Source organism: Manduca sexta, chromosome 21, assembly GCF_014839805.1.
Source record: "Manduca sexta isolate Smith_Timp_Sample1 chromosome 21, JHU_Msex_v1.0, whole genome shotgun sequence".
NCBI lineage: Eukaryota > Metazoa > Arthropoda > Insecta > Lepidoptera > Sphingidae > Manduca > Manduca sexta.
In genome coordinates, this window is record NC_051135.1 from 268,115 (window position 1) to 289,141 (window position 21,027).

The 21,027-nt window shown below is 32.9% G+C and overlaps 1 protein-coding gene and 1 long non-coding RNA gene across 4 annotated transcripts in view; one reads left to right on the forward strand and one right to left on the reverse strand.

Annotated features, from left to right (window-relative positions):
- The window catches only part of LOC115447880 (NADP-dependent malic enzyme), a 41,708-nt gene that overhangs the window by 11,501 nt on the left and 9,180 nt on the right, over positions 1–21,027 (reverse strand). For all 3 annotated transcript variants that reach the window (XM_030175159.2, XM_030175169.2, XM_030175178.2), the window contains exon 2: positions 17,794–18,007. In XM_030175159.2, coding sequence (XP_030031019.1) covers positions 17,794–18,007 — 214 coding nt within the window. The remainder of the gene's footprint in view (positions 1–17,793; positions 18,008–21,027) is intronic.
- Positions 6,538–9,524, forward strand: LOC119190063. The gene is made up of 2 exons (XR_005112755.1): positions 6,538–6,625; positions 9,249–9,524. It is a non-coding gene; the product is annotated as an uncharacterized LOC119190063 (long non-coding RNA).

Sequence of the window (21,027 nt, forward strand, 5' to 3'; positions counted from 1 at the left end):
TAATATATTATTACAGTATTACAAAAATACAATAAAGTTTAATCACGTTTTTATCTAAAAAGATATACTGGATTTGGAATCTTATAATAAGAAAGGCAGGATCTAATTTAGCTTAGCTCTGAAGCTTGTAGACTATTATTAGAAGCCCATCAAATATAACACAAAAGGCTAATATAAATGTTTCGCATTTGAACACCAAATATTGTGATAATGACCTAAGTTTTTGTTGCAAATGAATATAGCATGAAACCCAATTATAATAACATTGACCCAAGCGGACAAAAACTACCCAACTTTTTCAGTACAATAATGTTACTGCAAACAAACGGCCAAATTACTGTTTATATTTGACATCGAAATAAAACTAGTTTTCGGATTTTACTGTGATTTTTTATTTTATAATTTTCTTTCGAAGTTTCGAAGACTGCAGCCTTCATGGTCACGTGGCGGATTGAGGTATAGATCATCCAAAAAGTTTATGCTACAAATCTATCTACAATTTACAATTATAAAAAAATAAATAAAAGTTTTATTTCGATGACTAACATTTGCGTAAACATAAAAAAAACATTATTTTATATTTGATGTTTTGTCTAAATTTGTTGATGTATTACGAAAACTGCGTTAATTTATTTTAGTTTAGTTACACCATTTATAACTCTCATTGACATTTGTAGTGACTTACTAATATTTTATTTAAATACTAGCTTCCGCTCGTTGCTTCGCCCGCGTGGATTTCGGACTTCAAAAATGGAGCCGGTCGCGAACGTTCGAGAATGTTCGTTTTACGAAGCTACTCGCTAGGTGATTCGCTAGCCTCTAGGTGCCAAGCAAGCCGCCTGCCTGTGCGTTCGCGACCTTATATATATCCAAAATAATCCTTATAGCATGATTCAGTATTCACGCATGATGGCTTATTATTAGCGTATTTCATGTATAACTTTGGTGTTTCTATACCGATTTCTATGATTATTTTTTATGGAATATTTAATAATGTTAACTTTTTTAATTAGGGATGACTGAGAGTTTTATAAACGTAAGAGTAGACAAATATAATGAGAAAGCTTCGAACTGCTAAGCTATCAGGAGTTACACGTGTTACTGTGAGTCAACCATAAAAGATAGACATATGCTGTCGTGGGATATTTTTTACATAATTTTAAGGAGAACATTTCCGTCATACATGATTTCTGTGTAGCTTTAACCATTAAGGTTGCACAGGCGACGGTAGCTTAAAAATGGAGTAACTTCTCCCGTTTTCCCAACATTTCCCTTCACTGCTCTACTCCTATTAATTGTAGCGTGATGAAAAGTATACTATAACCAGCACAGGAGTATGACAAATAATTGTACCAAGTTTCGTTAAAATCCGTCGAGTAGTTTTTGTTTCTATAACGGTTATACAGACAGACAGACAGACAGACAAAAATTTTACTAATTGCATTTTTGGCATCAGTATCGATCCCTAATCACCCCTGATAGTTATTTTGGAAATATATTTCATGTACAGAATTGACCTCTCTACAGATTTATTATAAGTATAGATAGATTAAGGGAGCAAATATTCCACTGTTTTATAAAAAAAAAATACTTTTTTCGCGTTACAAGCGGCATCAGTCATCACTTTTGAAATGAGATATAATTTGCAGTTAATGGCTCCCATTTTCGCTAAATGAGAATTTCAGCAATTGGCAGCACGGAAAAGCGAATGAAATTAATCTATGTAATCATGGTAATTTACTTCGCTGTGTACTGCGAAAGACACCAAATTAACCATAAAATCTCTTACCAAATATAAAATGAACATCACTTTGAAATATTTATTTTATACGTCAAGGTGCATTATATTATTTTCAATAGATATTGAAACAACATTTGAGAAGACTCCTAAATTCTTTTTATTTTATAGGCAATGTTATGTAATGCCTAACTTTTTTACAACCGTCCTCATTAGTAAGAAGATTTTAATTAATTATAGACAACTACCTAATAAATTAATATATTTACTACTTAGCATGATTTTAACTAGTTTATTTCCAACACCTCAGGTGCTGAAGCTAAATTTAAACTAGCAAGTCCTCACACTAATATATTGCGCAAGAACTTCCGATTTTATTTACACTTTCGGTAATATTTTAATGATTCTATTCACATGCAACTTGCCGCAAGCTTCAAAATTAGCAGAAAGCCTGCCGTGTATACATAGTAAAAATTGCCTACGAAATTGAAATTAAATAAATTTTCTTGCTTAATTAAGGCTCGCTAAAGACATTTAATACAAGCAAACAATCTATTCATACAGAGCTACCAATTCCGGTCTTTACAACACCGATATGTATTTCACATAATAAATATGCTCAGGCCGGAGATATTACTAGTCGAGTCAGTAAGGTTGTCGCGTAAATATCGGAAACGGCCTCGTGATTAGACCCGGCGCGTCCGGTATCCTACGCTAGGTTACGTACAGGTGCGGTTTCAAAGCTTTGTCATATCCTTGTCACATTCGAAAGTATGCTATCAATGTTAGGCGGACTTGTTACAAATCGGATTATTTTTGCTGTTAGTATACAAATGTTGGTAAGATACATTATATATTGTTATATACAGATGTTATTGCATGAGGTATTTTATATTTTTCTATAGCATAGAAAACCGTTGTTAGTCGCAAAAACATCACTACGATAAATTAACTTTGCATTGCAAATGTTCACATAAAACTACATATTTCGTATCATGTAGAATGCAAAATAAGCCGTACAACTATAATATTTCGAAAATAAAACCATAAACGCCTATTTAAACACAGGTGTCGGAAAACTGAACACTTTATCGCCGCAAAACGATTCACTTTATGGGACAGGTCACACCCACGCTCCCCTTAAATAGGCGCTAACTTGTCACGTTGTTATAGCAACAATAATGCTACTTTAACAAATACCATCCAACCGCGCTATCATCAGTCCTCGAACAGTCTCAATACAGTTTTTTATACTGCTATGATTTCATTGTATACGTGGTATGACACTCGGCAGTACAATGCATCTGATAGTAAGTGGAGTATCGTCTAGATAGTGTCCACTAACGATACAATTACCCTTTGACTGTCGAAAATTATCCCGGCCTGTTCGAAACCGGACATTACTTGCTTAACGCGACTCTCACGGCATGTAATATCTTGTTCGTAATAGTCATTCTGTATCTTTCCCGGATAAAAATTTGCACATATGCTAATCCAAAGCAGGGTCTATTTTTGTTATGTCAACCAAATTCGACCAACGGACTGCATTTACTTCTAACAAACATCCAAAACCATTATAAACTTCGTAGGTGCGAACTTCGTTCTTTGTTTTATAACACGAGTTAATTTCGGTGGATATTAACGTCGAGTCAAAGTACGGCGGTCGTAATGCCGGATCTGTAATTATAAATTTATCGCTAAGTTTCACAAAGTGTACGCGCGCGTAGAATTTTGTTTGAAGTTATAAAGTAAATATGAACATGGTTCAAAATTTCCTATACACATGTTTTCAAATACCTACTTACCGAATGTTTTAATCGGCCTATGTTTCATAACAAACCATAGAAAACCTTGATAATTAAAATGAAGCCTAGAAAAAATATTATAAAAAATCATACCATTGACAGAAATCGTAATTGATTTATGATTAAATTTCATTTATGGGTTTATATCCTAGATATTTATTGTTAAGTATTTCGGTGCCCATCTTTCTTTAATTTTTCATAATTATAAATTCTCTATCTCTTTATATTTAATAAATACGGTATTCATATTGGTACTGAAGCCTGATTGTTCGAAAATACTATTTTTGTATGAAATAGTAAACACACCTTATCAGAAACGTTATCAATAATCAAAAAACAATGCACATATTTATTTTACGATACAATGTTATGTGTTAACAAGTATTATGTAAATGTAATCTTTGCCTTGTGACCTGTTTCGACAGCAAATATTTTCCGTCGTTTATGGCAACACTGCCAAAACAAAGCTTTATAAGTACTCTATTAGCTGATGGGTAATTGTATACCTACATAAATTAATATATTAATGTAGTAATTTGGATAAGCTAAGGAGGAGGTATATACCTATTACGGATCCGACAACAATTTGAAAACTTGCAAATTAGATCTTATATAATTTAGAATGAAAATCCTTTTCATAATAAATGAATTGTAACATATGCAAACATGTAAATTTAATTAAAAGTATGTGCTCATAATAATGGGAAACCAATCCTTTAACCCTTAGATTATTTCTAAGCTTTGCCTCGTTGAAGTCACGTAGGTGGATATCCAATTTTCGAATGTTTTGTATATAGTCGTATTCTTGTTATCATAGAGGTTATGTATACAACTCATGAATCTTCACAGCATTTATTAATTTTTATTACCGAAATGAATGTTTTTAAATATGTCAATCAATAAAACTATAATTCTTTTTTCGCCTGATATTAAACGAGCAAGCAATAAATGCTCTGTAGCCACTACTACAAAGAATTTAATACCACAAATAGTATTTCTATCGCGAAATACAATAGATAAAGTAGATAAAACAATCCACTTTCAAGTGACACTCAACAAGCCAACGATTATATCGAATTTGAACGATGTAGCTTTACTAACTTCAAGTCAGATATTTCGAAGTACTGAATCTACAGCTGGAATTACTTCTTCAAATGGTTATGTTATGTATGAGGTTTCTAAATTATAACGAGCGGTTAATAGGGGACCGGCCTATGCTTGATTTTGTACATTATTCTATATGTAATGGTTAATAATACGAAAAAGCACTCCTGCGAAAACTGCATAACAATTGGTTAAAAATGAGCGAGTAATTCATATTTAAAATATTGTAATGTGCAGAAGTGGGCGCGATGTGGGGATATCGCTTCATCTCTTTTTCGCACGCGTCATAATTCCCGATGACGTCACATGTGGATATTTCGTCTCTTTTCTGTTTCTTGTTAAATACCCCTTCCACCGAAATTCAAAGACATATAACTTGTTGATTTTTTACCGGATTTTAATAATTCCTTCTGTGTTATAATTTATATTATGTAAATATTTGATAATAGTAAAGAACAAAAATGAGTCCGGTACCCTATTAGTATCTATACACAGACAAGACAAAACACTATCTATCATATAGCCAGATGACGCAAAGATTATGCATAATGGAAAGTAATGTTTTGAACAGACATGCGTATCAAAACATCCGTATTCTGCTGAAACATCGACACAATTCTCTTTGTAAACACGGACCTCGCATTCGATTTATTCATTGGAAAATTCTATTCATGTTTTCCGTTCAATGTTTGTTTTGTTGATGGAAAAATGGAATTCCATTAAACACCATAAGTAATGTAGAAATCAAACAAACTTACAAAACTAATACTTTAACATAAAGAAGCAATGCGTCACTATTCTAACATTTCGCCAGTTTTGTGAAACAAAATGTCTACACAAGGACAAGACATTTTTGCCGCGTCCCAAATACTCGTACAATTAAATTCATCCGGAACACGACAATTTGCATTCGAGGCGTCGACAAAGCTATAAAACGAAGCCTGAAAGCTCTGCGTAAAGCATTTTACGTTTATTTTTCTCCAATTAACATCCAAGTGGATCATGGACATCCACCGGAGATGAACGTTTGCTCCAATTATACGGCTCAAAACCATTTTTACCTTCTTGTGTCTCTTTACCTTCCGAGATTTATTAAGTTATTTTTAAACGTCTCTTGCAGGCAATAAAAAAATTGAGGAAGGTAATCTGTTTATTAAGTAATCTGTTTATTTATATACCCTATGCTTTTAATTCATAATATAAAAATGAAACTGATATAATAAAACAAATTATTTTAATAGTGTTTCTGACGTGACATACTACGTTTTTGTATTCTCAAATGATCTTAAGTCATTAACGGAAATAAACGTATAATAAAGTTGAACCATTGTATAAATTATTTATCTGAGAGCAATATTTAGGTTGCAAAACCTATCCCAGAAACTGCCTATATACTAACACAAGCTTCTAGTACTTGACCTAGTTGGATAAATCCTTGCTATCTCTCTCTCCACTTGTGAGCGATTTCATTGTTGACCGAGTACCCGCTGTATTGGAACTGAGCTGGCAGAAACAAATTGCGATTTATATTGTATACAACTTACTGAAAAAGGGAGTACATTTTACAAAGTGTGAGAGCTCTCTCAGCCCCATTAGATAAACAGAAATATAAGCTTAATAACTATAAAACGGTTCAAGTAATTTTTCAAAATAAAACAGTAAACCAAAATGTCTGAAAATAGGCAAACAAGTGAGATAAACATGATAATTTGGATACGCCCGGATAGCAACCATCGTAACTGGGTGACTGGTGATAGGATATTTCGATTTGCTCGGATAGAGACCACGCGAATTCCTGTTGTTTATGTGAAGGGTGTTACTGTTAGCAGTTTTATGAGATGCTTTTGTTGACTAGCCTATAAGTTTTTGAGCAACTTAAATCAGCTTATGGCTAGTCCATCAGATTTTTTATAACAATGAAAATAATATTGCCCCGATGATTGAAAATTTTATTAAGATCAGTAAATTCTGAACCTGGGTAAGTATTTTTATCTAATCATATATTTCATCAAAGCATAATGGGATTCATAACATAATACAATATAACTTTGCCAAATAGTGTCTTTGAAACTATCCCAATATTAGTAGGAAACTATTCGAAGTTCTGCCCAAGTCTAATATTATAACAATAAAGTGGTACGCGAAATTAACCATAGAAATAATTTGCTATTCAAAGTAACGCTCTTAAGAGCCGACCGTCAACTAAGTACAATTAGCACGTTTTAATTAAAACTATATTTCACAACCCATACTAGTATAATAAATCATTTAAAAATATTAATTAAAGATTATATATTAGAATGTGGATGCGGCATAAATGTTTAAAAATTACAGAATTTGTTAATTATACAAAAACTAGAGTTATTAAAACCGTTTTAATCGGTATCAAAGAAAAAAATGATGATGGCACGATTATAATATTAAGGACGAAACAGCTTTGAATATTAAAATTAAAGTCAGTGAAAGTGTTTGTTTATTTTTCTATCGTGTATGTAGGGTATATTATGATAAATTTAATATTCTTCCTTTTTTCAGTTTATCTATTAACATGAAAGTTAGTATACTACCAGTTCAAATTAATAACTCAATTAATGTACCTATGTTTAAGTCGATGGTTGTAATTTTATTTATTAACAGAAAGTTGAGTTTTTTTCTACACTAGTCGAGGTACCTAAATCATACCGACTTAATACTTACTTTAAAACTTAAAAGTTTTTTTCTCAAATAGTAACTAGTAACTAAGTAACATTTCTTTGCATTTGGCCGACGCCTGGAGCTTAGACAATTTCATTTGCAATTAACTCTACCATAATGAAACGACTTCTTCGCGAACATTTTCTTGTAATGGACTAAAATATTTTACAAAAATGTTACGCTATTATACTTTAGCACTATTTAAGTTTAAATTCATACAAAATTACTTAGTTTTTTCAGTAATATTTATTATTTAAGTTTATACACTCTCTGGATAAAATAAGTAGATGAAGTAATTATTTTGTAGTAATTTAAAACAGTAGTCCAAAATGAAAAAAAATCAATATGTCAGAGTACATAACTATGTAATCAGTCTCATTAACTTTATTTGATTTTAAGCCGGATCATAAAAACCGACCACCGTTAAAATTTAAGGTAAATCAAATTTTGCATATTGTTAATTACATTTTGCACAAATAGTCTCATAAGATTTTTTTTTTCCAAACGGAAATAATGCTTTGAAGTTCCCATGACGGTTTGTAAAGATTCAAGGCCAGGTACAAAGAATGAAAAACATAGGCAAGTTTAACAAACAGCCAATAGGGTTTTAAAAAGTACAGAGCACTGTCGGAGACTGGCTTCTGTACCCAGTTAGATACAAAAATATATTTGTGGATATACGTTAGTTACATTTGAATGCAACTCAAATCACAAATGAGACAATATATCGACGGGTGCAAAGTAAAAAGAGCTATATACAAAACAGCTAGTTTTCAGGAGAGCGTATAATAAGAAAAAATGCTCCCATTTTGTTTTTTTTAAACTAAATTCGTTGAAATTTTCATTACCGCTTCATTATTTCATATGGCATGTACATGTATATTTATATTTTAGTTAGTTACTGCAATAATAAACAAAACCTCAAAATTGTAGTTAACTTTTTTCAGTTTGCACCCGTCGATATTATACACTAAGTGGGTATTTGTATAAGGAAGTCCGTTTGGGTAGGTACCAAGAGGTATTCTAGCGTCTTACTGACTAAGATTACTGACATTACCTAGGGGCAATACGCACAATGGCTCCACTATCTTACGGACTAAGTGCGGGAAAAGAAGCCCACAACCAATACCTTGGGGCAGTGGCGAAGGTTGAAATATTTCAAAAGGTAACCCGTGGCAAAAAAAATGCCTTAGTTAACATATCCTGGCCAATTAAATAGAAAATAAAATGTAACACAAAAGTAAGTAAACCTAAAAGGGAAGACGGTAGGAATCGGGTTGTATGGACGTCTCGCCACTATCTTGTGGAATATAATAATTATGAAGCTCCTGACGCTTGGCATCGAGAGACATCAACTCATTTATACACATGAATATAATGCAGTGGCTATGCTGATTTCGAATGGTGTAATCTGTTGGCATTGTAGTCTAACATCGCGTGAGAACATGAGTTAGTCACCTCTCTAGTGCGGATTACGTGACACCTCGCTTATACCGCGATATTTTTCGATTTAACTTAACTATGAAGTATAATAGCGACCCTATTCGTAGGTGTCTAGTTCGTTAGTAAAATATACATTGTTCGTATTGTATTTTAGATAAAATGAATGAATAATCTACTGACTTGTCTGCGCATCACGTAAAACGGTGTCACGAATTTTGATAAGATTTCATTATTATGGCGAATTCGAGTAAACATAATCATACTAGAAAACAAAACTTTATGAAAAATTACTCCGCAGGCTTCAGGGCCACGTACGTAATATAAACTTTAAAAAGGTTTTCACGGAATCGATTTATACTAGTGGTTTCCAGTAATTTCAACTTATAATATATTTTAACAACTTCTTTGTGTCGATTTGAGATATTTCGAGTAATTTTAAAATTACTGTTATGTATTGAATATAGGTAAGTGGAGCGATCGTACGAGCAACGCATGACATTGTGTGAACGACCTTGCGCGGGCGATTACGTGCCGAGTGACGTGTACCGCGATGACACACCCACCGGACCGATCCACTTCGACCACCAAGCTCTTAGGAAACTACAAAGAAAAATACACCTTAAGATTCTGGTGATATAAACGAAAATTGACAACATGCAGCCACCAGCTGACTACGATAACTTGGGCACTTAGCTGTAATTTATTACATGGAGCAAAATAAACTTTATGTTTATGTGGCAGAGGTGAATTTTATTTTGCAGTAACCAGCTGGTTGTGTAAATAGTATTGAAATTCAAACTGACGCGTATTGGAAAACTTACTGTTATGATTGAATTTGATATTTTTCACTTCAAAGCACATATTTTAATACATCGCTGAACACACATTAAAAATATATTCTTCGTGCTTTATTATTTTGCTCAAAAAGATCTTACACTCGCCATAAATTATGCATACCGTCACACACCGATACATTGCCTATTTCCTTATGAGAAAGCAACAGACTAATCCCCTTATTCGTAGTCGTTTTTTTATCTAAGGTCGGAGTAAAGCTGTGAGAACAATCTGTTTCTCAGTGCTGACGGCATGGTAGCCTTCACAGTGCGTAGACATAGGGACGTTGTGATTGGCTAATATTGACATCCAACAATTACTATACAGCTTTACTCCGTCCTTAGATAAAAAACGTCTATGAATAAGGGGGTAAACCTGTAATATAATAAATCTAGTTAACGCGCAGATAGGCACGGTCTTTCGCCACCTGACCGCCCCGGGCATTGCATTTCTCGTCTAACCCGCCAGATATCGGGTGATATACGGCAGTAGTTAAACTAAAATTATGCAAGTGAACGCGTTGCAAAATTATTTTAGTTCACAACAGCGAGGTAGACTTGAACGAAAATTCCTGCGCACGAGTCGATGAAGCATTAAGGTGACATTACGGTGTAATTACGTCAGTGCTAAGCATTTACGAAAACAGTTTTAACGCAAACTTGACCTTAATTACATTAATGGGGTCTGCTCGTGTTGCAATACCTGTGAAGTATGGACTTTGATATGCATACGTTTATTCGTTTTTTAACTGTTGTACATAAATATACCAAATACATCCAAATAAATTATTTGAAGTGACATCTTTAGTTTCAAAGGTAATCTCCGCAATCAAATTGTTTCGTCAGAAATTTCATTTATTTTCATGCGGTGTAGAATAACCTTTTGTCTAAAAGTGCTGATGCAACAAGGCTTATGAATTATTATAATATCTTTATAAGATAAGATATTACAAGTGTGTTTTTGCTGAGTTCAAACCACTTACTATTACTACTTGAATACCATTTTAATCCTATGCTAGTGCTCTGAAAATTTTAGCTTAATAATCAAACAGATCGAGAATAATTCTCAATGTTTATTTTACTGCCGGTTCTAATTTGCGAAACTGAAATTTAAATATTTGCCGGCCCGTGTACGCGTCCTGTTTTCCAATCCTATGCAAATGAACGAAATTGATTTATGTTCATTGTGGTATGACCGATTTTAAACCATCCACCCATCTCTAGGCAGGAGCCATAAGACTTTACATTTTAATAAACAGCCAATATTTCCATCCTCTGACAATTAAAATTCATCGCTTTTTATACGTTATAAAATGATTTTCTGTGTCAGTTTCCAATTTTCCCCTACTTATTAATAAGCTCAGATATTATAAAACCGGCAATGAATTGATAATACCTATATTGTTCATGCACATGGACAGCTGTGATCAATCATGATACACCTACCTGTAAAAAAATATTTATTGACGTTTTGCTAATGTGTCATAAAATACTCCGCTATGGAGTCACCAAAAGCGAAATCGTTTCATCATGCTGACTAATCTTCAAAAAACTTCCAGTCACGATTATATCCTAATAATCAATTAGATGTTGTTTCCACTTGTGTATTTAGACACGAAATCACGACGCGCTTGCGATAGCTGTATGATCGATATATTTTAGGCACTGGCTACGTTTTTAACGTTTGTAATAAAGGAGGGCCTAATCGATAGTGTCTGAAGGTCGTTATTCCTGGTACCTTTATAATGCCTTAATGACGCTGGCAACCTTGTAATGTATTTGTAAAAGGAAAGATACGAGAATATTGAATTTTGTACTGAGAAGATTCTAACAAGTTTACGTAACAATATGTTTAATGATAAACATTAGAGATACTATCGTATGAGCAATCTTTTACATATTTTCATTCATAGTTCATTCATCAATTTTAATCTATGTACACATAATATAACTGCATAATATTTATATAAAAATAATTATGGAAACCCCATTCTCATTAGCATTGCTTCTGTTGTCATTAAAAATAAATTTATTACATGTTACGACAGACTATAATCACTTATCAAAAACAATTATTAAACAGTATAAATGTGTTGAATTACCAATGAGATTCCATTATTTCACGAGATTTGTATCTCCAAAATAAGATAATAAAAACACATTGACTATTCAACGACTATTTTGGAACATGTTTTATCTTTATTCACGAACTTCGGCTTAGACTTAGGAAATAGTTCACGTATAGAATGAACAGGAAAATAAATAAAGCAATGACTTTATTGTTCGGTTTGTTCGTGTGCACGTATTTCATGCTTGTTAAACTATAATAGCAGTTCGAACATGACATCAAATAACTATATGCATTTTCTTATTGTCTATTATGTTCTCACATAATTTATACTTTATATGTTATAAATTTAATATTTTATTATGATATTTAACTATTAAAGCTAACCTAGAACCTGTATTATCGTAGTTTATATGGATGCATGTTATTTCTGTTAAGTTTCAAGATAAATATTCTTAATTATGATAACATAGTAATCGTTTGCAGTAAGTACCATAATTTCAGATTTTTTTTTTTATTTTAGGCAATAACAATGGCTTAATGATAATAAATATAAAATTTTCTCTGATAAACAATAACATAACATTATCAAACATATGGCTTAATATAATAAACATTACGATTTTGTCTGCCTAAAAATCACATGACGTTTAGATTAGTCACATTGCAAACGTATTTAAACAAAAATCTAAGGAGACATCATACGTCATAAGTAGTTATATAGTCCATTGAAATGTTACATTTTTTAGGCCTTACCTTGCGTTTTTTAGAGGACGCAATTTTATTTTTTAGAAGTGTAGGGGGGGTCAGTGTAAAGCTAAAACCAAGTTTGTGGGGTCGCCACCCTTGTCCCACGGCCGCCATCTTGAGTTGAAATGGTTTCTACGATGTATCTCTTAAACTATTTATCTGACAAAAAAAAATTATAAACATTTTTTGTTGCAAATTAAATTCTCTACAACTTTGGTCTAGTAACTTTTGTCGTAGAAATATAAATAAAAAAGTTATAAGCGAAAATGTTAAGAAATTCAATGTCCATTGCAATGTCATCAGAACGTGTGTTTATAAGGTTCATAATACGTACAACACAAACCCGCGGTTGTCGGCTTGTACGCGAATTACTTGGATCCTGAATCGCTTTGGGACAGATGAAGCAATTGCTTAACATTTTTGCTTATAACTTTTTATTTATAGTTCTACGACAAAAGTTACTGGACCAAGGTTGTAGAGAATTTAATTTGCAACAAAAATGTTTATAAATTTTTTGTCAGATAAATAGTTTAAGAGATACATCGTAAAACCATTTCAACCCAAGATGGCGGCCGTGGGACAAGGGTGGCGACCCCACAAACTTGGTTTTAGCTTTACACTGACCCCCCCTACACTTCTAAAAAATAAAATTGCGTCCTCTAAAAAACGCAACCCCAAATGTAACTTTTCAATGGACTAATATATAACATACTGCAGATAATATTTAAGTGAAAACATAATATGAGATATTATCTTAAACCGACAAAATAAAATAATGTTATATGAAATTTTCTTAACAAAACATAATGACAGCCTCGGTGGCGTAGTTGTCCTGCATGCGCGGTACGGCAACGCTCTGAGGTTTGGGTTCGAATACCGGGTCGGGCAGTGATATTTGGGATTTTCTGCTCAGTATCAGCTCGGAGTCTGGAATTTGTGCCAAATATGGCGATAGGCTCGCCCCCTATCACATTATGGGACGGAACACACTTGGCGAAAAGTGTGTGCCCTGGTTGTGCCTCCGCATACCTCTTCGATGATAAATGCGTGATGTGTGTGTCAGTGTGTGAGAGAACAGCGCCTATGTGGCTGATAAAATTATATTGGAAAAAACCACAAGCACCTATCAGTGTGGTTATTCTGCTATCTTCCATTCAAATGACTAGTTTCGAACGTCGGTAAATGAAACCACACACATAAAACTGTGTGCAATTTCCTGGTTAGTTCATTGCTACATGTCATAGTCTATTTAGAAAATACTAATTTCATGCAATATAGTTCGTTGCGAATTTCATAAGTTAAAAATATTAATTTCATACAATTCCACACGCTCCGTGCGACTGTTTTGTGTGCAATTAAAATTAACTTAATTAAAATGATTGCAATGCGTATCATTGAGCGCACTAAAGGGAATTCCATGAAAAGTATGCATATTTGTGGCATCATTAAAACTTATAATAAATTACACCACTAATTTATAAATTATTGAATCCTTTAGAAAAGACAGAAGTGGATAAACATTCAATTACTATGTATAATCTAAACTCTTCTCCTATTCAAAAGATATTATGAAAGAAAACGCGGTGTGGTTAAATTACGCCAGCAACAACCCCGGCTTTATACACAAAAGAGGTTTGCATACATTACGCCTTGGCGTATGATATTTCAGATAAACCCTGACTTATTCAAAGTAGGTTCTTCAAATTTAAATGTCAGCACACTCACTATACTTATAATATACCTATATATTTATAATATGTATTGTGGGAGTGTATTAATAATTAAGAGATGGAAAACTCTAGAAAATTAATCGTAAGTGATTATAATAAATTACTTAACCCTGCGTAATACAATGAATTTTCGAATAACTTTTGGGACATTCCCGTTCCGGTCCCTGAAAGTTATTCGATTGTAAAACATGATTGTTTACAAACCAGTCTTTTAATAACATTCATAAGATTGGGTTGTTTCATAGTCAACCGTGCCGCATTTGCGGCGTCGCTACAATGTAATCAATATTTTAAATTTGTGGTTTTCTTTAATCGTTAACGAGATAAAAATAAATATTCGATTATCGTGAATTTAATTTATTGATAGTTTTTTTTTTAATGAGAAATATACTGACTAATTTGTTATAAAGTTTTATAACAAATTAGTCAGTCAGTTAGTTTTATTGTCGCATTATGAATCCCATGGCGCCTCCCTTCTGTTCATTATGCCAAAAGTCAATATCCAGGGAAAGTAATCATGACGTCATAAGCCATTTCATATTGCGTACACTATGAATATGAGTTTGTGAGTTATAACACAACGACGGAATGTTTGTTCGATAAACATATATTATGAAAGAACAAGGTCAATATTAATAAAAAACGCTAGGGGAGGTAACAGCCATATTAAATCGATGACTTGTAGACACAAATAATACGTACAAATTACTCTAATTTTGCGTCTCTGCATACCCTTTCGGGGATAAATGCGTGATGTGTGTTTGTCTTGTTACTCTATTTTTAGTACCGTGATCGCAATACACAAAGAGTAAATATAAAACTTCCACGACACTCGAAGATTAACTTACGTCGACGATAAGACAATAAGATCAGTCTGGTTTCAAAATAACATTTATCTAAAAATAACTACGGTATTTGTACATCAACGTACGTGTCTGGAAATAATTTATTAATACGAGAACTTTGTGAAATTGCTAATAATTTAACATTCCCGTCGCGGGGTTGAACATTGCTCACAATACACGCCGAGTGTACGAGCCACCCCACCCCGACAAGCCGCCCCTATTCAACCGAGTAGGGACGCAGTCTAGCATTTCAATAGACCTATCAAGGATTTCTACGTACATTGAACTTATATTTCAAATAATGTGATTTATTACGAAATAATTTTTATTTTCAATTTCGCATGCTTGTTTAAAGATTAATTTCTAGTGACAAGTTATTTAATAAACTTCTCTTGTGAATATAATAGAATTTATTATTAATTAACATTAGATGGACAATCTGAGAGCAAATATCGCAGTGATATAGAAACGAAACTCTTATGGCCTGCGAAGAGATTTTACATTAAATATGTCAGAAATAAAAGTGTGAAATTAATATTACCAATACACGGACATTGTATACGTGAGTCGTCATAATGAACAATGTAAATTATTGTGTAACACCCGGAAACCATGCTTTGTTTTTCTATTGGAGATAAATAATTTGCAAGTGTTTGTTTCGACTTTGGAATTCTTAAGAACTAATAGTTATTTGCAGATACAACACAGAGGTTAGTTTTGACTCAGTTTTATTTATTTATATCATAGATATTTTTAAATATTACTACAAAAACTTGCTTTATTTCGATAAAAAAGAGTAAAAATAACAACAATGTTCATTTGGCATGTCAGTTTAATCAAAGTTTGCTTCGTATGTAGCAGAGTAAGTAGAGGACCGCAATTGCACGAAATTATTAGATCGTAATGTATAAAACGACCGAAACCCACTCGCCTAATGTGAAAGGAGATATAATTCCAGTGTGCCTTGACTAGGCTGTTGTAGTTGTATACTATACCAATACAATATTATATAGCTATGTTAATACTATTGACGTTTATGGGTTTTTTAAATACTAGTATTCTGAAGTGAAAAAGGTATGTCAACGAGTTCAATCTAGGTACAATGCGTCAAAAAGCGTCAAAAAAACAATTCGGCTAACACCCATATATGAAATACTTCACATTAATCATTTTCCTTTGTCCACTTATCCGAAACTTACTAATAATGAGTTAAAACTGCTTAATTTTATACTACAAAATGACGTAATGAGTACTTCTTTCACCTAATGAGAGCTCGGCATGACGCATCAAGTATTAAGTCTCGTAACAGTCAGTAATTACACTGGCTTAATTACTTAATTATATTTTATGAAAGTCAAATCATTTGCATATTTCCGAAATATTATTATAACTAATGTAAATAATTGCAAATGTCTGAAGGTTACTCAGTCCACTGTTATTTATAAAAATGTAATGCCTATGTGGGCAATACAAAATTAATTTGTGATGGAACAGGTACCCATACTTCAATTGGTTATGTATAGGATATTTATAGTGGCCGAAAATGACAATTGACAATTTCGCACAAAATAATTCGTCAGTGTGACAGCTACTACCTTCATATTCCGTTTCATACAATTGTTTTCAATGTATGCCAGCATATTATTTTTACACAATACCCGCCTGTAGAACTGAAATTTTACAGGCATTATTAGGATGACATGCCGTCAAAATTTGTAATTGGTATTTCCGTTTACCTCATAGATAATATAAAGCGAATATTCCTTGCATCCTTAAGGTATAAAATTTTAGATTTCCACATAACCTTGTGCGTACTATATGTGTATTTTCCACTAACATTTTACTGCTAAGAGGAATTACCCATTATGATTTGACATGACTTACATCATTCAAATTGGTTTCTCAGTTCATTTCCGTATTTTAGCAATGAATTAGTGCTTCAGAGAAATTCTGCCTTTAACAATGACATTGAATTATTCTAACTTTGGAGTTATCTATTTAAAATACCTTACATTATACATGTAGAGTTGTTAGCACAATATTTTTTTAAAGTAGTTTCTATAATTTACCTAATGTTAATTCACAATGTTCATGTACATAATTATTATTATCACTACATATGACAATGACGTCATAATAACTCGAATAAACGCCATTTTATGATGTTAAATATTATTTGTGTAGTTCATTTTTCTATTTTAATTTCGTTTGCAATAACACAAATCAATTTAGATACATCTATATTGAAATTAAATACATTATTTAGATCAGTGTCTCTTTATCCTACTCCTATAAATAATACAATTTAAAATAATAAGTTTAATAAACAAAATTCTCATTAATGCTGAAACTAACTCATATTAATGAATCAATATAAATACAATCGTCATCATCACGTAATGCTTGACAACAAAAAGGTACCTACATAGCTGCGTTATTGAAAATCGTTTTCGATGTTGTTTGCCAACAATGCATAATTTTAATTCGAAAGAAGCAGTTAGTAACATCGCGGTAGAGCTCAAAGAAACTTTTGTTGACAAGACGCTGAAACGTGCACGTGAACTTTGACGTACGGTGTAAAGTTCAAAACAAACATAATACGCGGCCGTTGACGACTGCAACTGGCGCAGGCACAACACTATCGATGGCCACACTAATCTGATTGTGATGCACATGTCACTATAATTCGAGCATACACTTCCGCACGAGTGCAACCATGACCTAACCGAATTAAGCGGTCATCGATCTGTCACCGGCGATATGTGACTTAAGTCAGCACGTACCTTGTTAAGTCCTGGGTGTTTGAGCCGGTCGAGGCCGGAGACGCGGCTGGTGGCCTGTCCGTCGCCAGAGCCCCATATTCCGATGCGATCACGTTCCATGGCGTCGTGCGTACACTTCCCTCCGCTGGCGTATTGCGACTGCTTGCCAGTAGCTATCGCAGCGCTGCTTTTGTCTCGGTGCGCGGGGGGCGCCGGACTCATCGCGGTCTCGCTCCTGGGAAAGCGGGAAAACTTTTCAGCGATAACAGCGGTGCGAACTATACTGCGGTTGCGGCAACCCGATAACAGATGGCGCTCGGCCACTGACCTCTTTTTAATTTTTTATTGATAGACGTACTAAAGTTGATTTATTTAGGTAAATGATATGTAGTGCTAGTTGTAAAAGAGTAATTTTTCAATAGTATTTCACGAAACGTAGTTTAGGTTTAACTATTATAAACAAATGTTAATGCCTTAATAGAGTCAATATTTATATAATAAATTAATTATAATTAATTTAAAAACTCACAACACGCACTTGCTCATGAATATAAATTGAACTATTCAGAGGTAATTAAAAAATTTAATATTTCGCAAATTAGTTATAGTAAATAGTTACCAATATCTTTGTGAACAATAATAGGGCATCCTGTTTATAAACAATCGAGTAAGTTTGTTATCAAATAACCGCATGTGGTGTGATGATAAAAGCAAATGTCAACGACATTGTTCTGAAAAATGCGGTAACGCATCGAAGGCTAGTTGAGGGGCCGAATTAACACAATATTGTAGTTCTTGTGCCCCCCTCTTTATCAAAAAAATCAGAAAATCTATGCAATTTTATAATATTCTTTTAGTTTATACCTGTTTTCAAATTCAAAATATGCTTCAATTATAAAATTCGTCTCATGACATGATAGAAATTCCAGTCTCGAGCCACGAGCAACCCGGTTGCATTTTTTTGTATCCAACCACGCTTACAAAAGTATGTTTTAACTTAAAATATAAACTAAAATCCGCAATTTAAATCCCTAGTATACACTTAGTACCAACGAGCTGGTTCAGATAGCAACAATACAAACACTATTGTGACCTGGAATACAATGATTCCTGTGCCAGTGCCTGAGTACGCCCCCAGCTCGCTTGTTTATAGTGCTTGCGGACCTACTCATTGCGGATGGAAAATTTTGTATAATTTTTTTGGCGTGTGCATAATTATAGTTGTGGGCATTATTTAAATAAATACAAAACTCAATAAAATATGAAAAGGTTATACCTTATTATCCACCATAACACATGCCTAGTTAAAAGGGAAAAATATATTACATAATGTATAGTGTTTTTAACATGATAATGTTTATCTGTAATTTACACGTAATTGAAAATAAACATAACTATATGTTAATCGGTATATTCCATTCAATGAATTATTCCACTGATAAAATATAACGTATAAGATATTTTTTTATCAGGATGTAATTTAAAATTAACTAGACCAACTTTAAAGTAATCACTAGAGGAAATGGAACTACCGTCTTAAGAACTAAGGGAGATAACAAAAAACAACTACTAACTTACTAACTTTACTCTGCCTACTCTGAATTACTACTAGAGCGAATTACTACGATACTGCTCTGCCACTGCATACCCAGGGTACGGTATAGCAGGACACCTCTGCCTCCCTTGCTGACAGGGGCAAGTCATATACGAATACACTGGCCGCTCATACGAGACAACGCTGGCTGGAAAGAAATTACGCTATATTTTTTTAAATGATCTGTAATTCGATTTAAATTTCGAACCTGTCTATCAACATTAACCGACATTCAAAATAATCAATGACCGGATTGACTGATGCAATTTCGTGTGGTATTTACAGATTAAAGTAAATAGTGTACCGGTAGTGCATGGAATTTACTGTGTCCAAAAATATTTTATTAATAATAGTTATTTATCTCAATACACGGCGGTTAGTTCAATCATAAAAAAATATGTTTTTAATACAAGAAAAAATTATGTTTCGTACGTCTTACGTTCCATATAATTTTTTAGACATCATAAATGGCTTAAAGTTACGCTTTCTATACCGACCAAATTAACCTCGTACGGGTTCAATCCTGAAGTTCACGTATTGCCACGCGACTGCTAATGATATGATAATATTATGTTCACACGCTTAAGCAGTGATAACGTCATCTTAACACAACATGATCGACTCATGACAATCAGACAAAGTTTAATTCCACAACAATCTGATTTATCAAATAATAACATTCCTTAATAAAAACCTATAAATATAGGGTTTTTTTTTATACTCGCGTGGAAAAGTGTTAAACAAAAACGGTAGATCCTAAGTCTTTAAATTGCCTTTTTTTTGAGTTCTAATTATTTGAATTTCTTTAAAATAGCTACGGAAGTGACTTACAAATAAATAATCGATTCGTTTTGATGAAGCGTTGCCATCTGATTCTACATTTAGTTGTGACAAAAAACTACAAAACCACTGTATGAATCAGCAGAATTAAATATAATTATTTCTAACTAGGAAACTAAGCATAAAAATTACCAACGTGGTGATGAAAATTGTATATTCCATAATGCAATAAAAGAATACGTAAAACAAGTTTAACAAACTACGTATTATAAGTTGTTGTTCGCGTTCCCACAAACTATTTTATTTTTTATTTTGCCACCTACTTACACTAGATAGGTAATTAAGGCGTTTATATAAAATATACGCTACATTATTTAACTCTATACTTTAAACCATTAATTGCTAGAAAGAATAAGCTTCTGTCTATACTACAGGTATATAAACACCACGTTCGATGAAAAACACCATTCGATATGAAAACAAACGTACATCCGACACATTCAGTTCACGCTAACAATGCTACGACTAACCGTACACAATGAAATAAGATAATTTTACCTACTTTTCCCGTTGGCGACAGCTGCTTTTATAGCTTGGATAACAGCTATAAAACGTATAATACAATTAAAAACGGCAACGATTACAATCTAAGTAGTTTCGCACTTTCATTAAATTTTAATAACGATTTTAGAGTGTTATCATGACGGATAGACATTAAATTCAATATTTCAAAATTATAACTACCATATTTTAAATATGGAACATGAAAAGGAATTTAACCGCTCACAAAATGAGGAAATATATAGAATGAATGCTCTGAATTAAATCATATGTCGCTTAAATATTTTCATAAATGTAAAAGAAACAAATTAAAATTCAAC